The sequence below is a fragment of the Lepisma saccharinum genome, chromosome 25 (assembly GCF_977018435.1).
Source record: "Lepisma saccharinum chromosome 25, izLepSacc3.1, whole genome shotgun sequence".
NCBI lineage: Eukaryota > Metazoa > Arthropoda > Insecta > Zygentoma > Lepismatidae > Lepisma > Lepisma saccharinum.
Genome location: NC_139253.1, coordinates 990,932 through 1,009,655, shown reverse-complemented (window position 1 = coordinate 1,009,655; position 18,724 = coordinate 990,932). Strand labels below are relative to the sequence as shown.

Sequence of the window (18,724 nt, the reverse complement as noted above, 5' to 3'; positions counted from 1 at the left end):
AACAATATACATAAAATATTAATCAGGAACTTTACTTTTCGCTAACCGGATCTAAAATTCTCTTTTATTTAATAAATATTCAATTCTTCATCAATTTGAAATTAATTTCTTTGTCAGGGCACTTGTTTTTTATGCAAATTATGCCGATCTTAACTACAGGTAAGCTAGATAATGAATATGTGCTGTTATCCGATCTTTTTACCTATTTATGTGGTAATAATATAATTTTAACTTAAACATCATATTATTATTATTATTATTCCTGACACAATTGGTTCGGTGTATTTCTAGATACGTGCCTTGGGAGGCCCTACAGAAATTACAGCGAAAGGAAGTGAGACAGTCGGGTACTCTTTCAAACTCTAAATCTTGTTCTTGTCCCAAGTTATGTAAAAGCTCTCTCGTTTTCGTCTCGATCTCTGAATATAATTTCAATTATAGTCACATTAACTTCAACGCATTTTAAAAATACAATTTGTGTCTATACAAAGAACACGCTTGGGCAATACATTCACATTTACAGAACACCGATCTATTTCATAAAGAGGTAAGACAACTATGCTGAAGGTAGATATTTAAATTTTAAAAATAATTCACTGCACATTCAATTATACTATATGTAATGTTATGTTATAATAATGGAACCCACATCTTGCAATTTTTTTAATTCTAGTTTCATTGATATTTTACTTTGGATATTATGTGAATACATTAATCGTGATGGAGGGAGAAAACACACCGGAACGACAAGTGACCGGCGACACGTGTCTCTTGAGAATTTCACCAATCGAGCGTAGGCATGTGCTGCCTGTCATGCCGCTACAGTGTGAAACGTTGCTGCTGATTGGCTCGTTTCCAAGCGACATGTGTTGCGTGTCGCTTCGGTGTGAGTTCTCCCTAAGAGGGCGAGTGACAATGAATTCAATTACATCTTCATAGCTTCTTCGTGACTGAAAGAAGCTACTCGTGTCGCATGTCGCTCGGATTGGGACTTTCTCTCAATATCGTGTATCATGTCGACTCGGTTTGTTGTTCGTGCATGTTTTGCTTTAAACTGAATAGGCTCTTGTTGCTTGATGTGAAGGTCCCGTGTCGCTTGGGAACGAGCCAGTCAACAGCAATGTTTCTCAATGTAGCTGCAGACCGAAGTGACAAGCGACACATACCTCCATAGAACAATCCAATCAACAGCAACGTTTCACACAGCTGTAGAATAACATGTCATACAAGCCTGCGTTCAATTGGTGAAATCCTCAAGCGACACGGATATTTCATGCCGTCTAATACAAGCCTGCGTTCAATTGGTGAAATCCTCAACCGACACGGATATTTCATGCCGTCTAAAGCAAAATATTCACTGTGCATGAGCGAACAACAGGCCAGGGCGACACGATGCACGCTATGAAAAAGAAAGTCCGAGGGACCCACAAGCAACAGACAACACAAGCTGAATGGTTGGTAGCATTTATTACTGAGAGCCAGTTACCAAGAGACACGTGTCGCTTGTCGCGTGTTGCTTCGATATGAAGTATGCCTAAAAGTAAGCAGCTTTTGAATAGTTAATAGGTAAACAGCAGTGACAGCGCCAGACTTTCTTACGTGGGAGAACTACTGGATACCTGTCAAAGATTTGGGTGGACCACATCTTCACATAAATATATTTTGATATTCAAATTTTACGTGATCGATACTAAGAGGGTCCCTACCCTTGCAGCCACTTCTGTAGCCTTTTTAGCACATATGCTCTTAAGCTGACAATAACTATTAGTTAATCATTTTCAAATGCCACTTTAACATGAATTAATTCAGAGAACAACCAGTGTAGCATACAGGTATGAATAAGCGCATGACTTTCTAATGTCACTATATGTTTGCATTCACCACACCTACCATAGTTTATCAGAAAGATATTAATTTACATTGAAGAACGAGATCAGATCCTGCGTAGCCTAGGGACACGAGATCGAGTATGAGACTCCGTCTCTAAAATAGAGCCAAACCAGAATTGGAGGTAGGATATTTATTCCTTCTCATGTGTGAGCCGACGAGCTGTAGCTATGTATACAGTTGTGAAATACGTTTTCTACCACACTTTCCGTTTCGTTTTGGAGAAAAACTATACCAGTTGCCCTGTAGTTTCTAATAATTTTTGACACCGCTGATTTCCCAACACCAGCCACTTCAGCGATTTGTCGCACAGTCATGGATGTGTTCTCACTCAATGTAATAATTCTAGAACGTTTTCTGAGTGTTATATCCATACTGAAAACACGTAGGAACACGGAGCACAACAAAAGCGTGTTTACTACAGCCAAGCACTCACAGAAGTCTGTTGGTTAATAATTGGCATTGCACCACAACGACAATAATGAAACAACAAAAATGCTTCAAACCTTGCAATTGTTGCAATTGTTGTAAACAGTATCAAGTACGCATCAAACAGTTAGCTGATACTACTAGTATAAGTTTATGTTACGTATTTATTCGATTATCTCCCATAAAGCGTGGAGAACTGTGGAAGGGTGATTTTTCTCCCTTTGTCCACATTAATTTGCACAGCACTGTATGTGTGAGTGTGTGTGCCCGTATCTATAGATTAGATTACCATTCTTATATGTATTTTTTTCTTTTTTTCTTATTTCTCTGTAATTTTAATATATATTTTTATTTTTCAATATTTTAATTATTTCACATTCATTTTTTTTGTAAACATGGTCAAGTGGAAGAAAAGGCTCCACAGTCTTAACTTCGCCATGTAAAAGAAGACGAAATAAATAAATAAATATAGATACATTGTTTGAAAAGTAATAATAATTCAAAGGAGTTTTAATGGTACACTTCTATGGTACGGCTAAATGATCGGGCAAGAAATGTTATGTTAATTGCGCAGTACTTCCACATTTATGGTAAACACCAACAAATACTGCTGTTTCACTACATCTAACACGGATGATTTTTCTTCTTCCTCGCCGTTACCTCATTTCTGCAGGTTTCATTTTTTATTTCAGACTCTCGGTCTCGACTACTTCAAACATACCTGAACGTTATTTATCTACTTCATTATTTACAGATTATCATAATCGAAATTACAATCATAAAGATAAATCGTAAGTGTCAACTGTGAACCTGTGCGCATTCATTTCACATATTCAGGCGAATTCAGTTTTCCGAGGTTCTAAGAGTTGAAACAAGACGCCAGCCCCATAGATCAGTCCCTGGGCAGGATTGTCGTTTGGTGCCTCCCTTTCCCCGCACTACTAAGCACCGACATTTTATACTTTCTTCTTATGCAATGGTTTTTAATATTTACATATTACAAATTGTGAAATGATGAAACAATTAAAACTCAGTAAATGAAACAACAACAACAATAATAATATACTAGACCTTGGTGGCGTCCCTTCATCATCATCGCGATTAGCCGATGTTGGCTAAAAAATGACGCTAAATAACAGAAATTGAATAAAATATATAAATAATACTTATTAAATTTGAAGATCAGTAAAGCCGGCGAATGGCAAAACTGTCATAAAAGTAACAACAATAACAGCGGCGCAGCGTAGCGACCATTTTATTTTCGGAAAGGGTTTGCGTTCCTAGAAACTACTCTATCCCTCTCCAGTAGTCGGGGCATCAACCCATCTCATGGTAGGTGTAAAGAAAATCCACCCACTGTTTATGAGTTAGACTGTAAATATTTATTTCCCACCAGAATACTTCCGATCTGCAGCAAATTTGAGCACCAGACCTTGAATATAGTTGTTTTTAATATACGAAGATAAAAAGATACTCGTTCGTCTAGAGAACAATCCAATCAACGTTCGTCTAATATCACTAAGGTAAGGACTTAGGGCAGTGCGGGCTATTCTCAAAATTATATTATTGGTATCCTGAGATCCATGCCAACCCTATTAAACAAACACTTCAACTACCCCAACTTACGAGGAATTTATACTCAAGCTCTCAGCCTCGAACCCCTGTCCTTTAGTAATTTCAAGAATCTGAAATATTACATGCAGATATTCTGAAAATACACAGTTTCATTTCATGCAAAGTACAAAGAGAAATGTCATTCCTTTAAATTAACAGTTCCTGTCACGTTTCACACAGTTGTAGGATAACATGTCACACAAACCTGCGTTCAATCAAGCGACACGGATATTTCACACCGTCTAAAGCAAAATATTCACTGTGCATGCGCGAACAACAGGCCAGGGCGACACGATGCACGGTACGAAAAAGAACTCAGTCCGAGGGACACACAAGCAACAGACAACACAAGCTGAATGGTTGATTGCGTTTATTACTGAGTGCCAGTTACCAAGAGACACGTGTTGCTTCGATATGAAGTATCCCTAAAAGTAAGCAGCTTTTGAAGCACAGTATGAATAGTTAGTAGACAAACAGCAGTCACAAAACATATGTAATGATCTATATATATATATATATATATATATATATATATATATATATATATATATATATATATATATATATATATATATATAGATAGATAGATAGATAGATAGATAGATAGATAGATAGAGAGAGAGAGAGAGAGAGAGAGAGAGAGAGATAGAAAAAATTGCCTATAAATCCGCACCCTAATCAAAACTTATTAAACATATCAAAACATATTTTTTCATTCATCAATTTTTTACGCTTACAATAACCTCTAATTATTACTAAATCAATTTTTGTATTTTCCATCTAATATCTTATTCTATTTAGCTCTTGCCAGTAGGCACTTTATCTTCATATGTACATTTTTTTTGGCCTCCATCTCATCAGACTTAGGCTATCATTCATTAATTTCCTCAATTATCTCATCCAACTCGTTTGCATTTCCACCCTTCTACATAGGAGTTATAGCTTACCTGGCGACGTCAATTGAACAGAGGAGGTCAAATCAGCGTTAGCTTCCATCGTATACATTGCTCTCATCTTCAGGGATGAGATGTTGTTGCCATGTATGTGCTCGAAACGTTGGAAGATAACGCCGATATAATCTGGCTGGTACACCTGTTCGAATCCTTCTACATGCTAAATTGAAACAACAATCTTTCGTAATCATTAAACAGGATGGAATAAATAGCGGGGAGGCTTTTGTAATATTAGTAATTTAAATTACATCCCCATTAAAAACTGAGCATCCTCGATGGCGAAGTGGTAGCGTCGTCGCCTTGTAATCAAAGGATCCCGGGTTCCATGCCTGGCCCAGTCCCGATTAGCCTTACTGTGCATAAAGTGGACTTAAAACACCAAATCAATAAATCATTAAGAATTAATTTTAAAATTTTATAATAAATTTCGGGTGAAAGATTCAATATACTAACCTTCATTATTAATTCAATGCCTAGAGAATTATAAAAAATTGGGGGGAGGTTGTATTTATATACACGAACGCTCGGGAGCCAATATAAGTTTACAACCTGCAAATCGGGTTTTCTCTACCGATTCAATATCTCCAATGTTGTTTGTGCTGCACCTGATTCAAAATCGATCATAATTTATTTCGGAAATTATTTTTGGGAGAATAAAGACAGTCGATAGGAGAACTTGACTGCCGTTCGATTCCCGGAGGAGAGGGTGAGGAAAGTGGGCTCTCCTACTGCATGAGGTGCATCTACGTACAAGGGACTCTACTATACAACTTCGTGGGAGCATAGAGACGATCTGCATCGCCTCTATAAATAACTGAGACTATGAATATGTAAAGAGCCACCACCACCCACCCACCAAAACACATTGCATAATGCAGGTGGGTGGCTTTACCAATATCTTTCAAATACAAGTAGCTAATTATAGTAACAAAACATATTTTTATACATAATTGGATTTTTCAAAATTACAATAAAATAACAAAGCAACCCATTTTGTTGTAATTCTATAAAGAATAAGTTAACATAGGCCAGAATCGGTTAACTTTCCGTTCGGACAAATGTCGCAGTTGAAGTAGTGGTCTAAACAGGTAAAAACTGCTTACTGGCACGTAATCTGACTTAAATTTGGCATAAAGCAGTCTATTTTTTTAGTTTGAAAGACCTTGTGACATTTGTCGAGCCGGGATGAAGTTCTTCATAACTAATGAGATAAAGAAAAAGGAAAATTTAATTCGTAACACTACTAACGGACTTATTACGCCATTCGCATGATGTAATTAATAAATACAATAATTCTAATTACATGATTATTAAAAAGCAAACATTTCTTTGTAAATATTAATGTAAAATGCCTGTTTTTGAACAATCCCTCCCCTGTTGTAGGTTTGTTATCCATGAAATATCAATCTGGAAATTTTGTTTCACAGGTACCTGTCATAGAGTAATCCTTACGCTGTAAATATAATTTTTTTTAGCTCCCCCATCGGAGACATCTGGGCTCAAAATTTTGAAAAAGAGAATCAAGAAACGATCAAAGAGCTATAACAGTAATTCAGTCGAAATACTCTGATATTACATAACTTCCCTAAAAAAAAGGTCCTAAACTTTGAATTTTGGTCAAAATCAATATGTTGAAAAAATACACGAAACATACAATGTAGCTTGAAATGAACTGAAAACAATGTTTCTTTACCCAAGCTAGATGAGTTATCATAATTACCGCAACTGTCTACAAAGGCTAAAAATGCCGCAAATCATAAGTCAAACATGGCTGCAGTTTTTAAACGAAATCAAGTTTAGGAAAATACTACCGTTGCATTGGGGTTACAACAACAAAAATATATATAAATAGAAAAAGTTGACCATTTTGTTAATTATTATCTTTTTGGAAAACATGGTATTAAATAACCATATTTTGCTTTAGACCTAATATTAATTAAAATATGCAAGTTTGATTAAATTAGTGCATATATTGCGTATCAGTGAAAGTTTTATAAAAATAGATCAAATACATTCACAGTGTTGGTTTTATGCAAGGATAATGTTGGAAAATTTTCCGCTTGAAATCATTCACACTGAGAATCGAACCTGGGTTTACTACGTGGCAGTCCGATGTCATATTTTCTCTGCTTTTCTCATATATCAGTTTTTACTCAGTTCCACATTTTTTCACATTCACATTCAGAACATAAACATCCATGTCTTACTCGGGATTCGAACCCGGGACCCCTGCTGTCGAAGCGCGCTGCGCTAACTACCTCGCCCCGGAGGTCAATAATAGACTACTGGGACTCCTTATTCATTGAAGAGAAGAAGCTTTCACAATTATGTATGTTACAAGCCACATATTGTTGCTGCAGGACACTATATTATCGTCTGGAATTTTGACACGAAATGGTAAGATCAGCTTTTGGCAGTGAAGACCCGAACAGCAAAACCTAGGACATGTCTGAGGAAAGAAATGACAAGGGTTTTACGACCTGTCAATCACTAACTGCCCGTGTACCGGAGGAGGCGTGTTCTTGAGGAGCCTCGCGAAGCGGGCCTGGACAAAACATCTGGTGGTGTAAACGCTGTGCGCGCTCTATCGGCAGAAGGAAGGCGAATTCGGAAAAGGCCTTTCCATGATATACAGTCTTAAGGAGCGAAAGCTTGTAGGGTAGTGGCTACCGTTCAGGATTCACAATCTGATGGTCGTAGGTTCAAACCCTTCCGGTGGAAGAAAATTTTCGTAAGTTTTAGACATATCCCCAGTGGCGTGCCCAGGGGGGGGTTGGTGGGGGTTAAAACCCCCCCCATTGGTTTAGTTATTTAAAAAAAATTCAAAGCAAAAATGAAATAAATCGACAATATTGTAAGATGTTTACATTTGGCAATGAGAAATGTATTTGCTTCTTCAATTACTTTTGATATTATTGGAGTTGAGTGACAGCAATGCACAGGCATTCATTCATTCCTTAGCACGGAAAAGGAAAGAGAATTTCCTTCTCAGTATGGTCAAGAAAAGAGCCGTATCCCTTGGAATGGGAACTGAAGGAATCCCTCCTCCCCTTTCTTTCACCCACGATGACCGACCCTCTTAGGAGAATGACCCTCCCTTTCCTGTTATGACAGTGCTGCTAACTTCCCTTTTCTTTCTTTTCCCTTCTTATAGCATTTATGCCAGCAGAGCAAAGTTCTGTGAGATTTCAATCACTACAATTAGTAGGCTAAGTAAGTGAAAATCTTATCTCGCACCTGGATGCATATTTATTTCAAAATATCAATAACAATAATAATAATTGTTGCAGGCAGTAGCGAAGCATGGTCTTACGAAGGAGGCAAGCGATGTTTGTTTTGTACAATAGCATGCCGGGAGGAAGGGAGGGGGTTAGGGATAAGTTATGTAGCCCAATTGGCCCAGTCAGTTTCATGAACAAAATAAAAGCAATTAATTTGCCAAAATATTGTACGATTTACTCTTGTGCTCTTTACAAATTAGATACTTTTTTTCTCAACCAATTTCCAGCCTTCAGTTTATTGAATTTTCTTGTAAAATTTGTGAAAGATCTCACTTGAATTTCCGCGTAAATAATTTAGCAGTTGCCAACACTAGTGACTTAATGGTTGCTGTCAACACTGGTGACGTAATTTGAGCTGGACCAAGCTGGATGCAGGGTAAGCTACAGACGTTCCAGTTCCCAGAAACACAAACATTCGCCCGGTATCTTTGCCCAAAGTCCTGGTGTCCACTGGGGTTGTAGCGAGTTGCAGTCTGCAAGGTAGCAAGCAAGTCGAAGTGGTTGTGTTGTGTGTTATGTTTCTGCGTGTGTGATAGATTTTTGACGTGGAGCTAAAGATGGATAGAGAAAAGAGGAAAAATACATTATTAGATTATTTCCAAAAGAAACAAAAAATGGAAGTTGAAGCTTCACCTTCCACAAATATAACCTCAGAAAAGGTCCATTTAAGTTCAGAGGAATCCCATCCTAATTGCGAGAGTGAAACGTGGGAACTTTCAAATTCTGGTATTCAACAAGAAGGCATAACAGAAGATATTGGAAACCTTGTTGCAAAATTATCTCAAGGAACTGTCGAGGTAAGTGACGTTCATTATTTGATAGCAGATATATCCATAGGTGGATTTAAAATTGTTTTTTTGGGAGGGCACAGCATGTGCTGTAAGCATACAATCGTGTGTGTGCAGGGGAGGGGTGTGCTTGCGTGTGTATGTTTGGAAGACGTGTGTAGGATGTCGCCTTATATCATGAATAAACTTTCACAGGGCGAGAGAACATGAAGATGAACAACTTTCCTCAATGACATTTTGCTCATTTCAGGGGCCTCACCGAAGGTAGCGTAACCAAAGAGGTCCTGGGTTTGACCCCCTGTGAAGGTACATTGCACAGTGGTACGTACTCCGATTTAAACTTTAAGTCCAGTCCCGATTAACGTATCGGAGTATAAAATGGACTTTAAAACAATTTTATATTTGTTTTGTTCACGAACCCTCGTAAAAACGATATTACCTATCCTATAGATCCACCAAGGCATTTGAAACCCTGGCGTCGGAGCAGTGGCACTAGTGTCGCTAGTTAAAGTCACGGGGAAGCCTGTAGTTCACTTATTTTCCGAGGTCGCAGATAGCTTGGTGCTACTATATATGTATGCAACCACATTATGAAATCACGGTGGCCATGGACAGTTTTATTATTTTGTGGGAAAGGGATAACATTTGTATTACGACACGGGATAGACTAGGCATCCTATGAACTGTAAATATTCCTTACAAATCTTCTGAATATTTCTACTGTAAATATTCCTTACAAATCTTCTGAATATTTCTACTGTAAATATTCCTTACAAATCTTCTGAATATTTCTCTTCTACAAACGCAACAAATACAATAAGTAATATGTGTGTGCAGTAATAAATACATTTTCTGAAGGCACCTATTCTGGCATCAGTGGTCAAAGTGGGGGATGCTGCCCTCCCAGTAAAGAAAGTTTCACAAAGCATACCTCCAATTAGGATAATTTGCCTCCATGTTGATCCATACGAGGATATACCCCCTCGTATCTCCAAACTCGATCAAACATCCCCCCCCCCCCTTCCGGCTAGAAATTTCCATTTCGAGCATTGTCTGGCAAGGGTGACAAGAGCCCACACAGATCATGCGGTGCGGTACTGGACTTCGGAGGGAGGGGGGGTGGGGAGTGGCCCCTTCAACAGTTGGTTTCGCAGTTCCATAACGTTAACAACATACATAATTCCTCTCCATAGACCTACGTAATATGAAAATGAATATGACACATTACTGACACTGTAGTAGAAATTGTTAATTACTGAAGGGGTTCGTATTTGTTTGTCGACTGTCAAACAAATGTTTTGAACAATAAAATAATAATACGCTAAAAATGTACACAATATTTAGCAAAATAATCTCCACAACAAGTACAATGTTGATTGAATTGGTGTTTTAAGTCCAATTTATGCACAGTAAGGCTAATCGTGACAGGACCTAAAGTTTAAAGTGGGATCCGAACCACTATGAGCCTCCATCGCGTATCGAAGCCAAGACCCCTTGATTACAAGGCGACGACGCTCCCACTGCACCATTGGGGAGGCCCAACAAGTACAATGTCTACAGTGGTGGAAGAGTCTTCCTTCAAAGTAGGCTAAATAGAATGTAGATTCCGAGACAAATATTTTAGCAAAGAAAAAAGTGTACCTTACGATTTTTATAGTATTCATCACAGTGTAGGTAAGCGAAAAGTAACCATATTATTATTATTCCGTTTATTGGATTTTTCTTGCATATCAATGATGCTGCTGAATTCAGGTTAGATTTATTTATGTTCAGCTTAGTAGAAACTGCATACAAAAATTGAGACTAAGCCCCGCGACAGGTTAACATTGCAGCAACTTTTCGCATATATAGACTCAAACGTGCGCGCAGAAAATAGTTCCGCTGCAATACTGCGGATTTTCTCACTGTCTGTGATATGAACAGCTCAGCGGTTAAGGTAAGACTGGCACGGGGATGCTGAGTGCCTCTCTAGAGTGGATTGATACATAAAACCTGCTGCAAACTTAACCTGTCGCGGGGCTTAAATTTATATAGGGTCTCCTTAATCCGTCTTGCCAGTATCACTTACTTCATCTTCAAATACCGGATAGAAAAGCAAGGTTCGGTGTGGGGGTGAGGAATATTGGTATCGCTGTCACTGCTTCTGTTAGTTGGTGTTAACCCTTTTTGTATATTAACATTATCGACCTGTAAACACGATTTCAGGGAGATTCCTTTCCCGTGGGGGCACATTTTAGTTCAATTAGATCCAGTACAGATTATACTATTTGCACTCAATTTTTCTTTGTGTTCTTCCATAGTCTGGAAAATACATTATTGTAGGATTCTATTTGAGGATGTTCCGCGAAGTATTTTTTTGTGTGTGTGTGTGTGGGGGGGGGGTATTAGGATGTATTTCCTTTTCATAATAACTAGTCATAGATGTTGGGCGGAGGGCGCGTTCTCCTGTACCTCCGCTAAATCCGCCAATGGATCTGTCTGTCCTTCTGCCAGAGGTTTCCTTTTCTACGGAGGGGCAAGCAAGATATTCTTCCAGGGGCTAAACGACAAGATTACCCCGATAATAGTGTTGCCCCCCTCAAGAAACACCACTTGAATTTGAAATTATCGCGTTCCCGCAGCCCCATTACAATAATTAATATAAATTACTGTGGCAAATCAAATTATACGTGTGAAATAATTACTTTTAGGTTGACATTCGTTTTCTTACGGGGGAGTGTGGCCATCCTTGCCCCGCCTTTCAGTTGTCCATACCACTATATTGTTATTCTTTCACCTAGAAATTTGGTGTAGAGGAATCTTATTGCCGTTAATAAACAATATTATACTCTTAAAGAAAATTAACTATTTTCAAGTCGATGAAAGTTCAAAGCAACTACGGGGAAATATAGTGAATTATTTCCTATGGAATTGAATTGTCCCGCTTCGTTCTCTGGCAAATTCCTTGTTATTAACAGTCCACATACTTTATTCGTCATTTATGCTATCTCTGTGTTCCTAATTAGAAAATTAAAACAGTGAGATGAAATTAAGTTTTTCTTACCCGACTGAGAAGCCACGGTAGTTCAGTCGTTAGGGCATCTGACTACCATGCTAGAAACACGGGTTTGATCCCCGGCAGAGGGAACCGGGATTTTTTCCAACTGTTCAAGTGGCTCCGGCGCCCACCCAGCGTCGTATAAAGTGGGTACATGGAGGAAACTCTGGGGGGCCAGGAGCGTGGTGCTGATCACATCGCCCCCATCTTCGGCCGTGATCAAGAAAATGTGGCGCCCTAACTCTACACCCCCTATGCGCCTTCATGTCGTGGTGCAAAACACAGGGGAGCACTTACACGCTTTCCCGACTGAACTTTCATCAAGGCTTTTGCAACCATCCTCCCCCCCCCCCCCCCAATCAGAGGGTATGCGCACGCCTATGGCCATGAGCTTGTTTGGTGCATTGTTTCAATTATTTAAACTATCATTACGTAAATCAAAGAGAAACATGCTGATGGGCAATCTGCTTTGTAATACTTATGCATTCCACTATCAAGGATAAAATTACTGTGTAATAAATATTTCAATCCAGCATCAATTCACTGCCGTGAGGGACAACATTCTGGCTCTGTCCGAAAAGTACAAAGTACAGACTTGAAGTATGGTCTTGACGAAAGTGACGTCACCTAGTACAGTTCGAAAGTACCAAGTACAGAAGTACACAAGTGCACAGCTTGCAGCACAGATCGTTGCTGACTAGGTCCCGTGATTTCCGCACTCTGTTCTTCATTTGTTTAAAATCACGAAGGTAGAAAGCCAGCAACACAAGTTAAATATACGTTATGGGTCACCAAGTTGTTGGTTAAAGGTATTCTAATGTGTGGATATATATGTGTACGAACATTTGAAAATGGTATGTTATTTCTATGGTCAAAAACAAGTGATTAAAATTCGGGGAAAACAACAAGTTCTCAGATTTATCTACTGATCATATTAGGCGCTGCATTCGAAGTGCAAAGACTTTCTCTTCCAGTCCACCACAGTGCAAGACCATTCTGGGAAGATGCTTGCTTCAAGTACAGTCTTGCACCTTTCGGACACGACCTCTATATTACTGAAAAAAAAGAGAAACAAATTTAAAGAGTCAAGATCATAAAACGAAATTTGTGTTCAAGAATTATATATTAGAATATTAGGAAAGTTGTCAAAGAGCATTAAATAGGAATTTATGTGCAATTTTCTAGAAGATTCATTCTCCATATAAGATTTGACTTTTGTTATTTAGTGTCACTTTTCTGCCACTTTTGGCTGACCGCGATGATGTGAAAACTGATGAAGAGACGCTCCATGCCCAGACCTGGTTTCGAACCCGGGACCCCTGGCGTCATAGCGTGCTGTGCTAACCGCTCCCGCACCGAGGTCAACTCCCGATATACGATCTTCGATTTCATATGATTTGTTGGTTTCAAGTACACTTTATGCATATATAGGCTAATCAGGACTGGACCTACAGTTTAAACCTGCCCATGTGCCAAGACCTGGTATCGAACCCGTGATACCTTGATTACAAGACGCCGACGTTACCAATACGCCATCGGGAAGGCCATGTGATCTTTACAGTTTTAAACTTACCCTGTCTGTCATTTTGATCAAGAATCTGTAAACAGTGAAAGATCGATATAACAGTTTCTTATTAATTTGCAAATATTATTACAATACTTTTTTTCGATTTCAGTATATACGAAATACGTACATACATTGTTTGAAGTGGAATTTTTTAAGTGGGGAATGCCCGAACTTTGGGGATAACTGGGGGGATACTTGCGTGGTATAACCTGGTGAGAATGAAACATGTGAGGAGGGAGCTGCTTTACAAAAGATTTCCTAGCTGGGTGATAGTTTTCACATCATCATAATTTTCATATTCAACTAATTTACTGAGGTAAGCTTTTCTTTTGTTACAGCTGAATCCAAAGACAAGAATCTGCATTATTCAGAGACTGTGGGTGCCGCCTGTATCCTTTCAGTTTCCAGCCACAGGAAAACGAAACTTAAAGTTCCAGTATAAATGGCTCGGGCGTTGGGAGTGGCTGGCTTATTCAAAAGCTGAAAATGGTGCATTTTGTAAGTACTGTGTGGTATTCAGTGGTGAAGGTGCTGGTCGCGGATGCCAACCTCTTGGCAAACTTGTCAAGACTAAATTTGACAATTGGAAAGATGCAGTGGAGGAGTTCCAAAAACATACTAACGCATCATATCACAAGTTTTCTACTTTGAAGGCAGCTGAGTTGCAGGCGGTTATCGACAGAAAACAGGAATCAATTGATGTAAGAATTGACACAGAATTGAAGAGACAAATTGAGGAAAATAGGTCTCGTGTAGCTCCTGTAATAGAAACTATTATATTGTGTGGTCGACAGGGCTTACCTTTAAGAGGCCATAGAGATTCTGGACTAATTAATCTGGAAACTGAGCCAACTGAAAATGAAGGGAATTTTCGTGCTTTGTTACGATTCCGAGCAAGGAGTGGCGACAATCTTCTGAAGAGCCATCTTCAACATTCAGCAAAAAATGCGACGTACATTAGTGCTAAGATACAGAATGAAATTGTTTCTGCGTGCAATCAATTAATTTTGAGACAACTAGTAAACAAAGTTAATAGTGCTAGAGGATTTAGTATACTTGCTGATGAAACTACTGACATCGGAGGTATTGAACAATTTTCTTTATGTGTGCGTTATGTTCACATGGAGACGGGGAAAGCAACTATATGCGAGGACTTCCTCCAGTTTGTACCTGTGAATGATTTATCAGGCAAAGGTTTGGCTTCAACAATATTAAACAGTCTTGGCGATTTTGGTGTAGACTTAGCCTATGTTCGCGGACAAGGATATGATGGTGCTGCTGCAATGAGTGGCCGCTTCAATGGTGTCCAAGCACATATATCTGCTCAATACCCATTAGCTATATATGTCCATTGTACCTCTCATAGCTTAAATTTAGCTATCAGTGATGCCTGCAGTGTTGCGCCAATAAGAAATGCTATGGGTACAATGGGCAACGTGTGTAACTTTTTTGCTGCTTCACCAAAAAGACAGAATTTATTAATGACGACTGTTGAGAAAGTACTACCTGGTGGATCAAGAAAGCGTCTGAAACAACTGTGTCCAACAAGATGGGTTCAGAGGCATGATGCTGTGGTTGTATTTGTGGAACTGTTGCCAGCCATCTTCGAATCTTTAGAAGAAATATCGGCATGGCCAGATAGGGATGCAGCTACTTCGGCCAATCAGTTGCTGTGCTCCATTGAACAGACACAATTTTTGGTCGCATTGCTGTGTCTAAATACAGTGTTCTCTATCAGTCTCCCTCTCAGTCGTTTTCTGCAGTCGCAAAATATGGATTTGGCGAATGCAATGACATTTGCAGAATTCGTAGAAAGTGAAGTGGAAGAGCTCAGATCAAATGCAAATGCAAAATTTGGTGAGATATTTGAAGCTCTCCAGGAAATATGTAACAAACGAGGCTTGGTAGTCAGCATTCCTCGTCGTGGTGGTCAACAGAAACACAGATGCAATATTCCTGCAGATTCACCAGAAGATTATTTCAGGTCTGCAATTTTCATTCCATTTCTTGACTCCTTCCTGCTTCAGTTGCGTGAACGTCTTGTTGGACAAAAAGAGCTACTGAGTAGTTTCAAGTGCTTGTTTCCGAACTCTGTGGAATGTCAGGAAATTGAGAAGAGAATGAATGAGATGAAACATTTGGTAAAAATGTATAGCTCCGTATTGCAGTGTAATGAGATGACCGCTACAAGTGAAATGAAACTGTGGTATCGTCATCTTGCAGCAATGGAAAAACGTCCAGTAAATGCTCTTGAAGCAATTGATATGTGCAGTGAAGTGATATTTCCCTGTGTAAACACACTTTTGCGCATATTATGTACAATCCCGGTAACAACAGCATCAAATGAGAGATCATTCTCAACGTTGAGGCGGTTGAAGACCTATCTTCGAAATACCATTTGCGAAGATAGATTAAATGGGTTAGCTGCTCTGAACATTCACCGGGGTATAAAAGTTACTTGTGACGACATATTGTCAGAACTCACACAGAAACCTCGACGCCTAAATTTCAGAATTTAAATTGTTGAACTGTGGTACCTTATTTATTACAGTCTTTAAGACATCAGGTAGTCTCAATATCTTTAATGTTGTTACAATGTTGAGGGTACATATTTTTTGTTTTAAAATGGTATTTGAGCAATTAAATATAAAATATTAATAATTGAAAATATCCAAGCAGGTGCTTTTATATGGTGTTTTTCTTCTTATCACAAGTGTGACTTAAAAAATAAAACATGAAGCATCCATGGCAAATATATTCATTGCGTTCATTGAGGTAAAAACAAAGTATTTTAATTATTAAATTTATTACAATAATTATTTTTATGAAATGAGCTTTTAAAACTAAAATTTAAGTCATATTAATAATAAGTGCATATCATTGCCAGATAAAGATGACCTGTGAACTGGAAAATGTGTTGGATTCATAACCCCCCCCTTACGAAAATCCTGGGCACGCGCCTGCATATCCCATTGTGTTCATTGTCCACGCCGTGCGAAACGGAATTATTCAGTATGGAATTAACTATGGGGGGAGGGGAAATATTGAATTACAAAATCTCCATTTCAACGAACCGAGAAATGGAGAAAAATTGAATAATTCTTATAAATATTAAAAAATTACGTTCATTTGTTTAGTGGTGTAATCGCAGGTAAAATCAAAGATCTTAAGTGGAAGATTTTATCTTGCTCTCAACTCAGCCAAAAGGCATTTCGCACCGATCTAATATATTATTCAATACATTTCAAAATGTTATTGAATGTTTCATGTCGATAATTTGACCAATGCATCCATTCTTGACGCTCAGACGATATTTTCTGCAACTACCTCTTCTCTCCAGTTCCTTCTCCTTCTTCTCTCCCCTCTTTCTGTTCTGCTTTTATCTCATATCGCCTTCCCTACTTTTCTCGCATCTTATCTCCATCCCACTCTTCTCCATTCCTCTTATCTCCTTTCCTGTCTTAGATTTCCGACTCCACTGCACCTTTCTCTCTTTTTTCGTTCTTCTCTTTTTCTCTCCTTTACTCTACTCTCCACTTCCCTCTTCTCGTCTCCTCCTCTCGTCTCGTTTTCCTCCTCTTTTCTCTTCTTTGTTCTTTTTTCCTCATCTCTCCTCGAATCTTTTTCCATTCTCCTCACTACATCTCCTCTCCTCGTCTATCCTCTCTTTCTTCTCTCCTCTACTTTTCCTCTTCTCCTTTCGCTTTTTCTTTCTCCTCTGCCTTGTAACCTTTCGTTTCCTCTCACCTCTTTTCCTTACTGTAGGTTCATTAGCGATGAAATACTAGAAAACCTATTTTTTTCTTTCAGAAAGAATTTTGTCATTTGCGATATAATAGTGATATTTTTAATAATTTTATACAATAATACTTGTTTATATTTCTTTCGCGTATTTTATAAATATCTATTGTGCATGTGGCAACCCTGAAATTGAGCCTAACTCTGCACGCAACCCACCAACGGCTTGCGTAAATTGGGTTGCCTAGTTTAAAATGTCGTTGTCCTAAAACTTTTGAGAGACACTGTACAGTGTTAAAAGTTGGCTGACGAAAAACGGTCCAAGACCTTCAATTTACACTGTCATCCAGCAGCCGTAAAATTGACCATCGTCGTTTTTAAAGTATTACCGGCTCTTACATAGTTACCCTGATTAACGTAATTTAATTGAAAATACTGCTTTGTAACTTGAAAAAGAGATTTTAAAATTTTAACGGAGAAATATTGAAAATTTTACGTTAATGCTCACACAGTAGGTTAGGTTGTATCCTTTGAAAAATTAAAGGAACCACATTATTACTAAATAAGACGTGTTCACAGCCAAGTTCGTCAGTTGCTAATATTTGCCACTATATTGTACGATTTAAGTTACTTTTCTACTAGTTCTTTTCACTTATTCTCTTTTGCCTTGTGTTCAATATAACATGAATCGAATCCAAAAATATTCGGAGTGTACATCGCGTTCTACTACTTTCATTATTTATTTTACATGATCCAGTTAACTGCGGAAAACATAGCAGAGGTAATAATATTATTTTCTTTGTTCACCTTATCAATATGATTAGTTGGTACTTTGCCTTTTGATAAATAAGCATCAATTACTTTCAGTAAGGCAAATAACATAACCACATATTTCAAATTTTGAAATAGAATATTAGATAATAAATAATAAAATAAATAAATAAATTAATTAAATAATAAAATATCAGTCAATTTGAATAAATCGCATGTTGGAGTTCGATGAGATGTGACAAAATCTTTAAAATATGATGTCAACCGTAAGAACTTTCAGCATAGTTACAAAATAATATAAAATAAATATTACAACATTTACATTTCTTATTCTTTCTGAAACCGTTTGAGGTGGATCCCTTTCGCCTATTTGTATTTTTATTTTTAGAGTATTTTTTCTTCCACTTTTGGGTAATCGAGACGAAGGCGTTGAGGGATGATTGGATGAAAGAACTTCGAAAGTTGACCGCCTAACGAGCTCAGTCACCAAGCTGGCTCTCGTCTATTGGTAATTTTTATTGTCTGGTAAGAGCTTTTCGTAGTATATATACTTGCATAGGAAAAAAATGCTTCCTAATAATGCTTACGAGTCTTAAGTGAAGCAGTGGTTATCATCAAACATTCACGGCATAATCACGACATGCCACGCCAATGAACTT

At 38.2% G+C, this 18,724-nt stretch overlaps 1 protein-coding gene across 6 annotated transcripts in view; it reads left to right on the top strand.

Moving 5' to 3' along the window:
* LOC145979018 (uncharacterized) overlaps window positions 1-18,724 on the top strand; it is a 125,691-nt gene that overhangs the window by 9,279 nt on the left and 97,688 nt on the right. For all 6 annotated transcript variants that reach the window (XM_083112081.1, XM_083112082.1, XM_083112084.1 and 3 more), the window contains exon 2: window positions 18,052-18,075. In XM_083112081.1, the coding sequence (XP_082968207.1) occupies window positions 18,052-18,075 (24 nt within the window). The remainder of the gene's footprint in view (window positions 1-18,051; window positions 18,076-18,724) is intronic.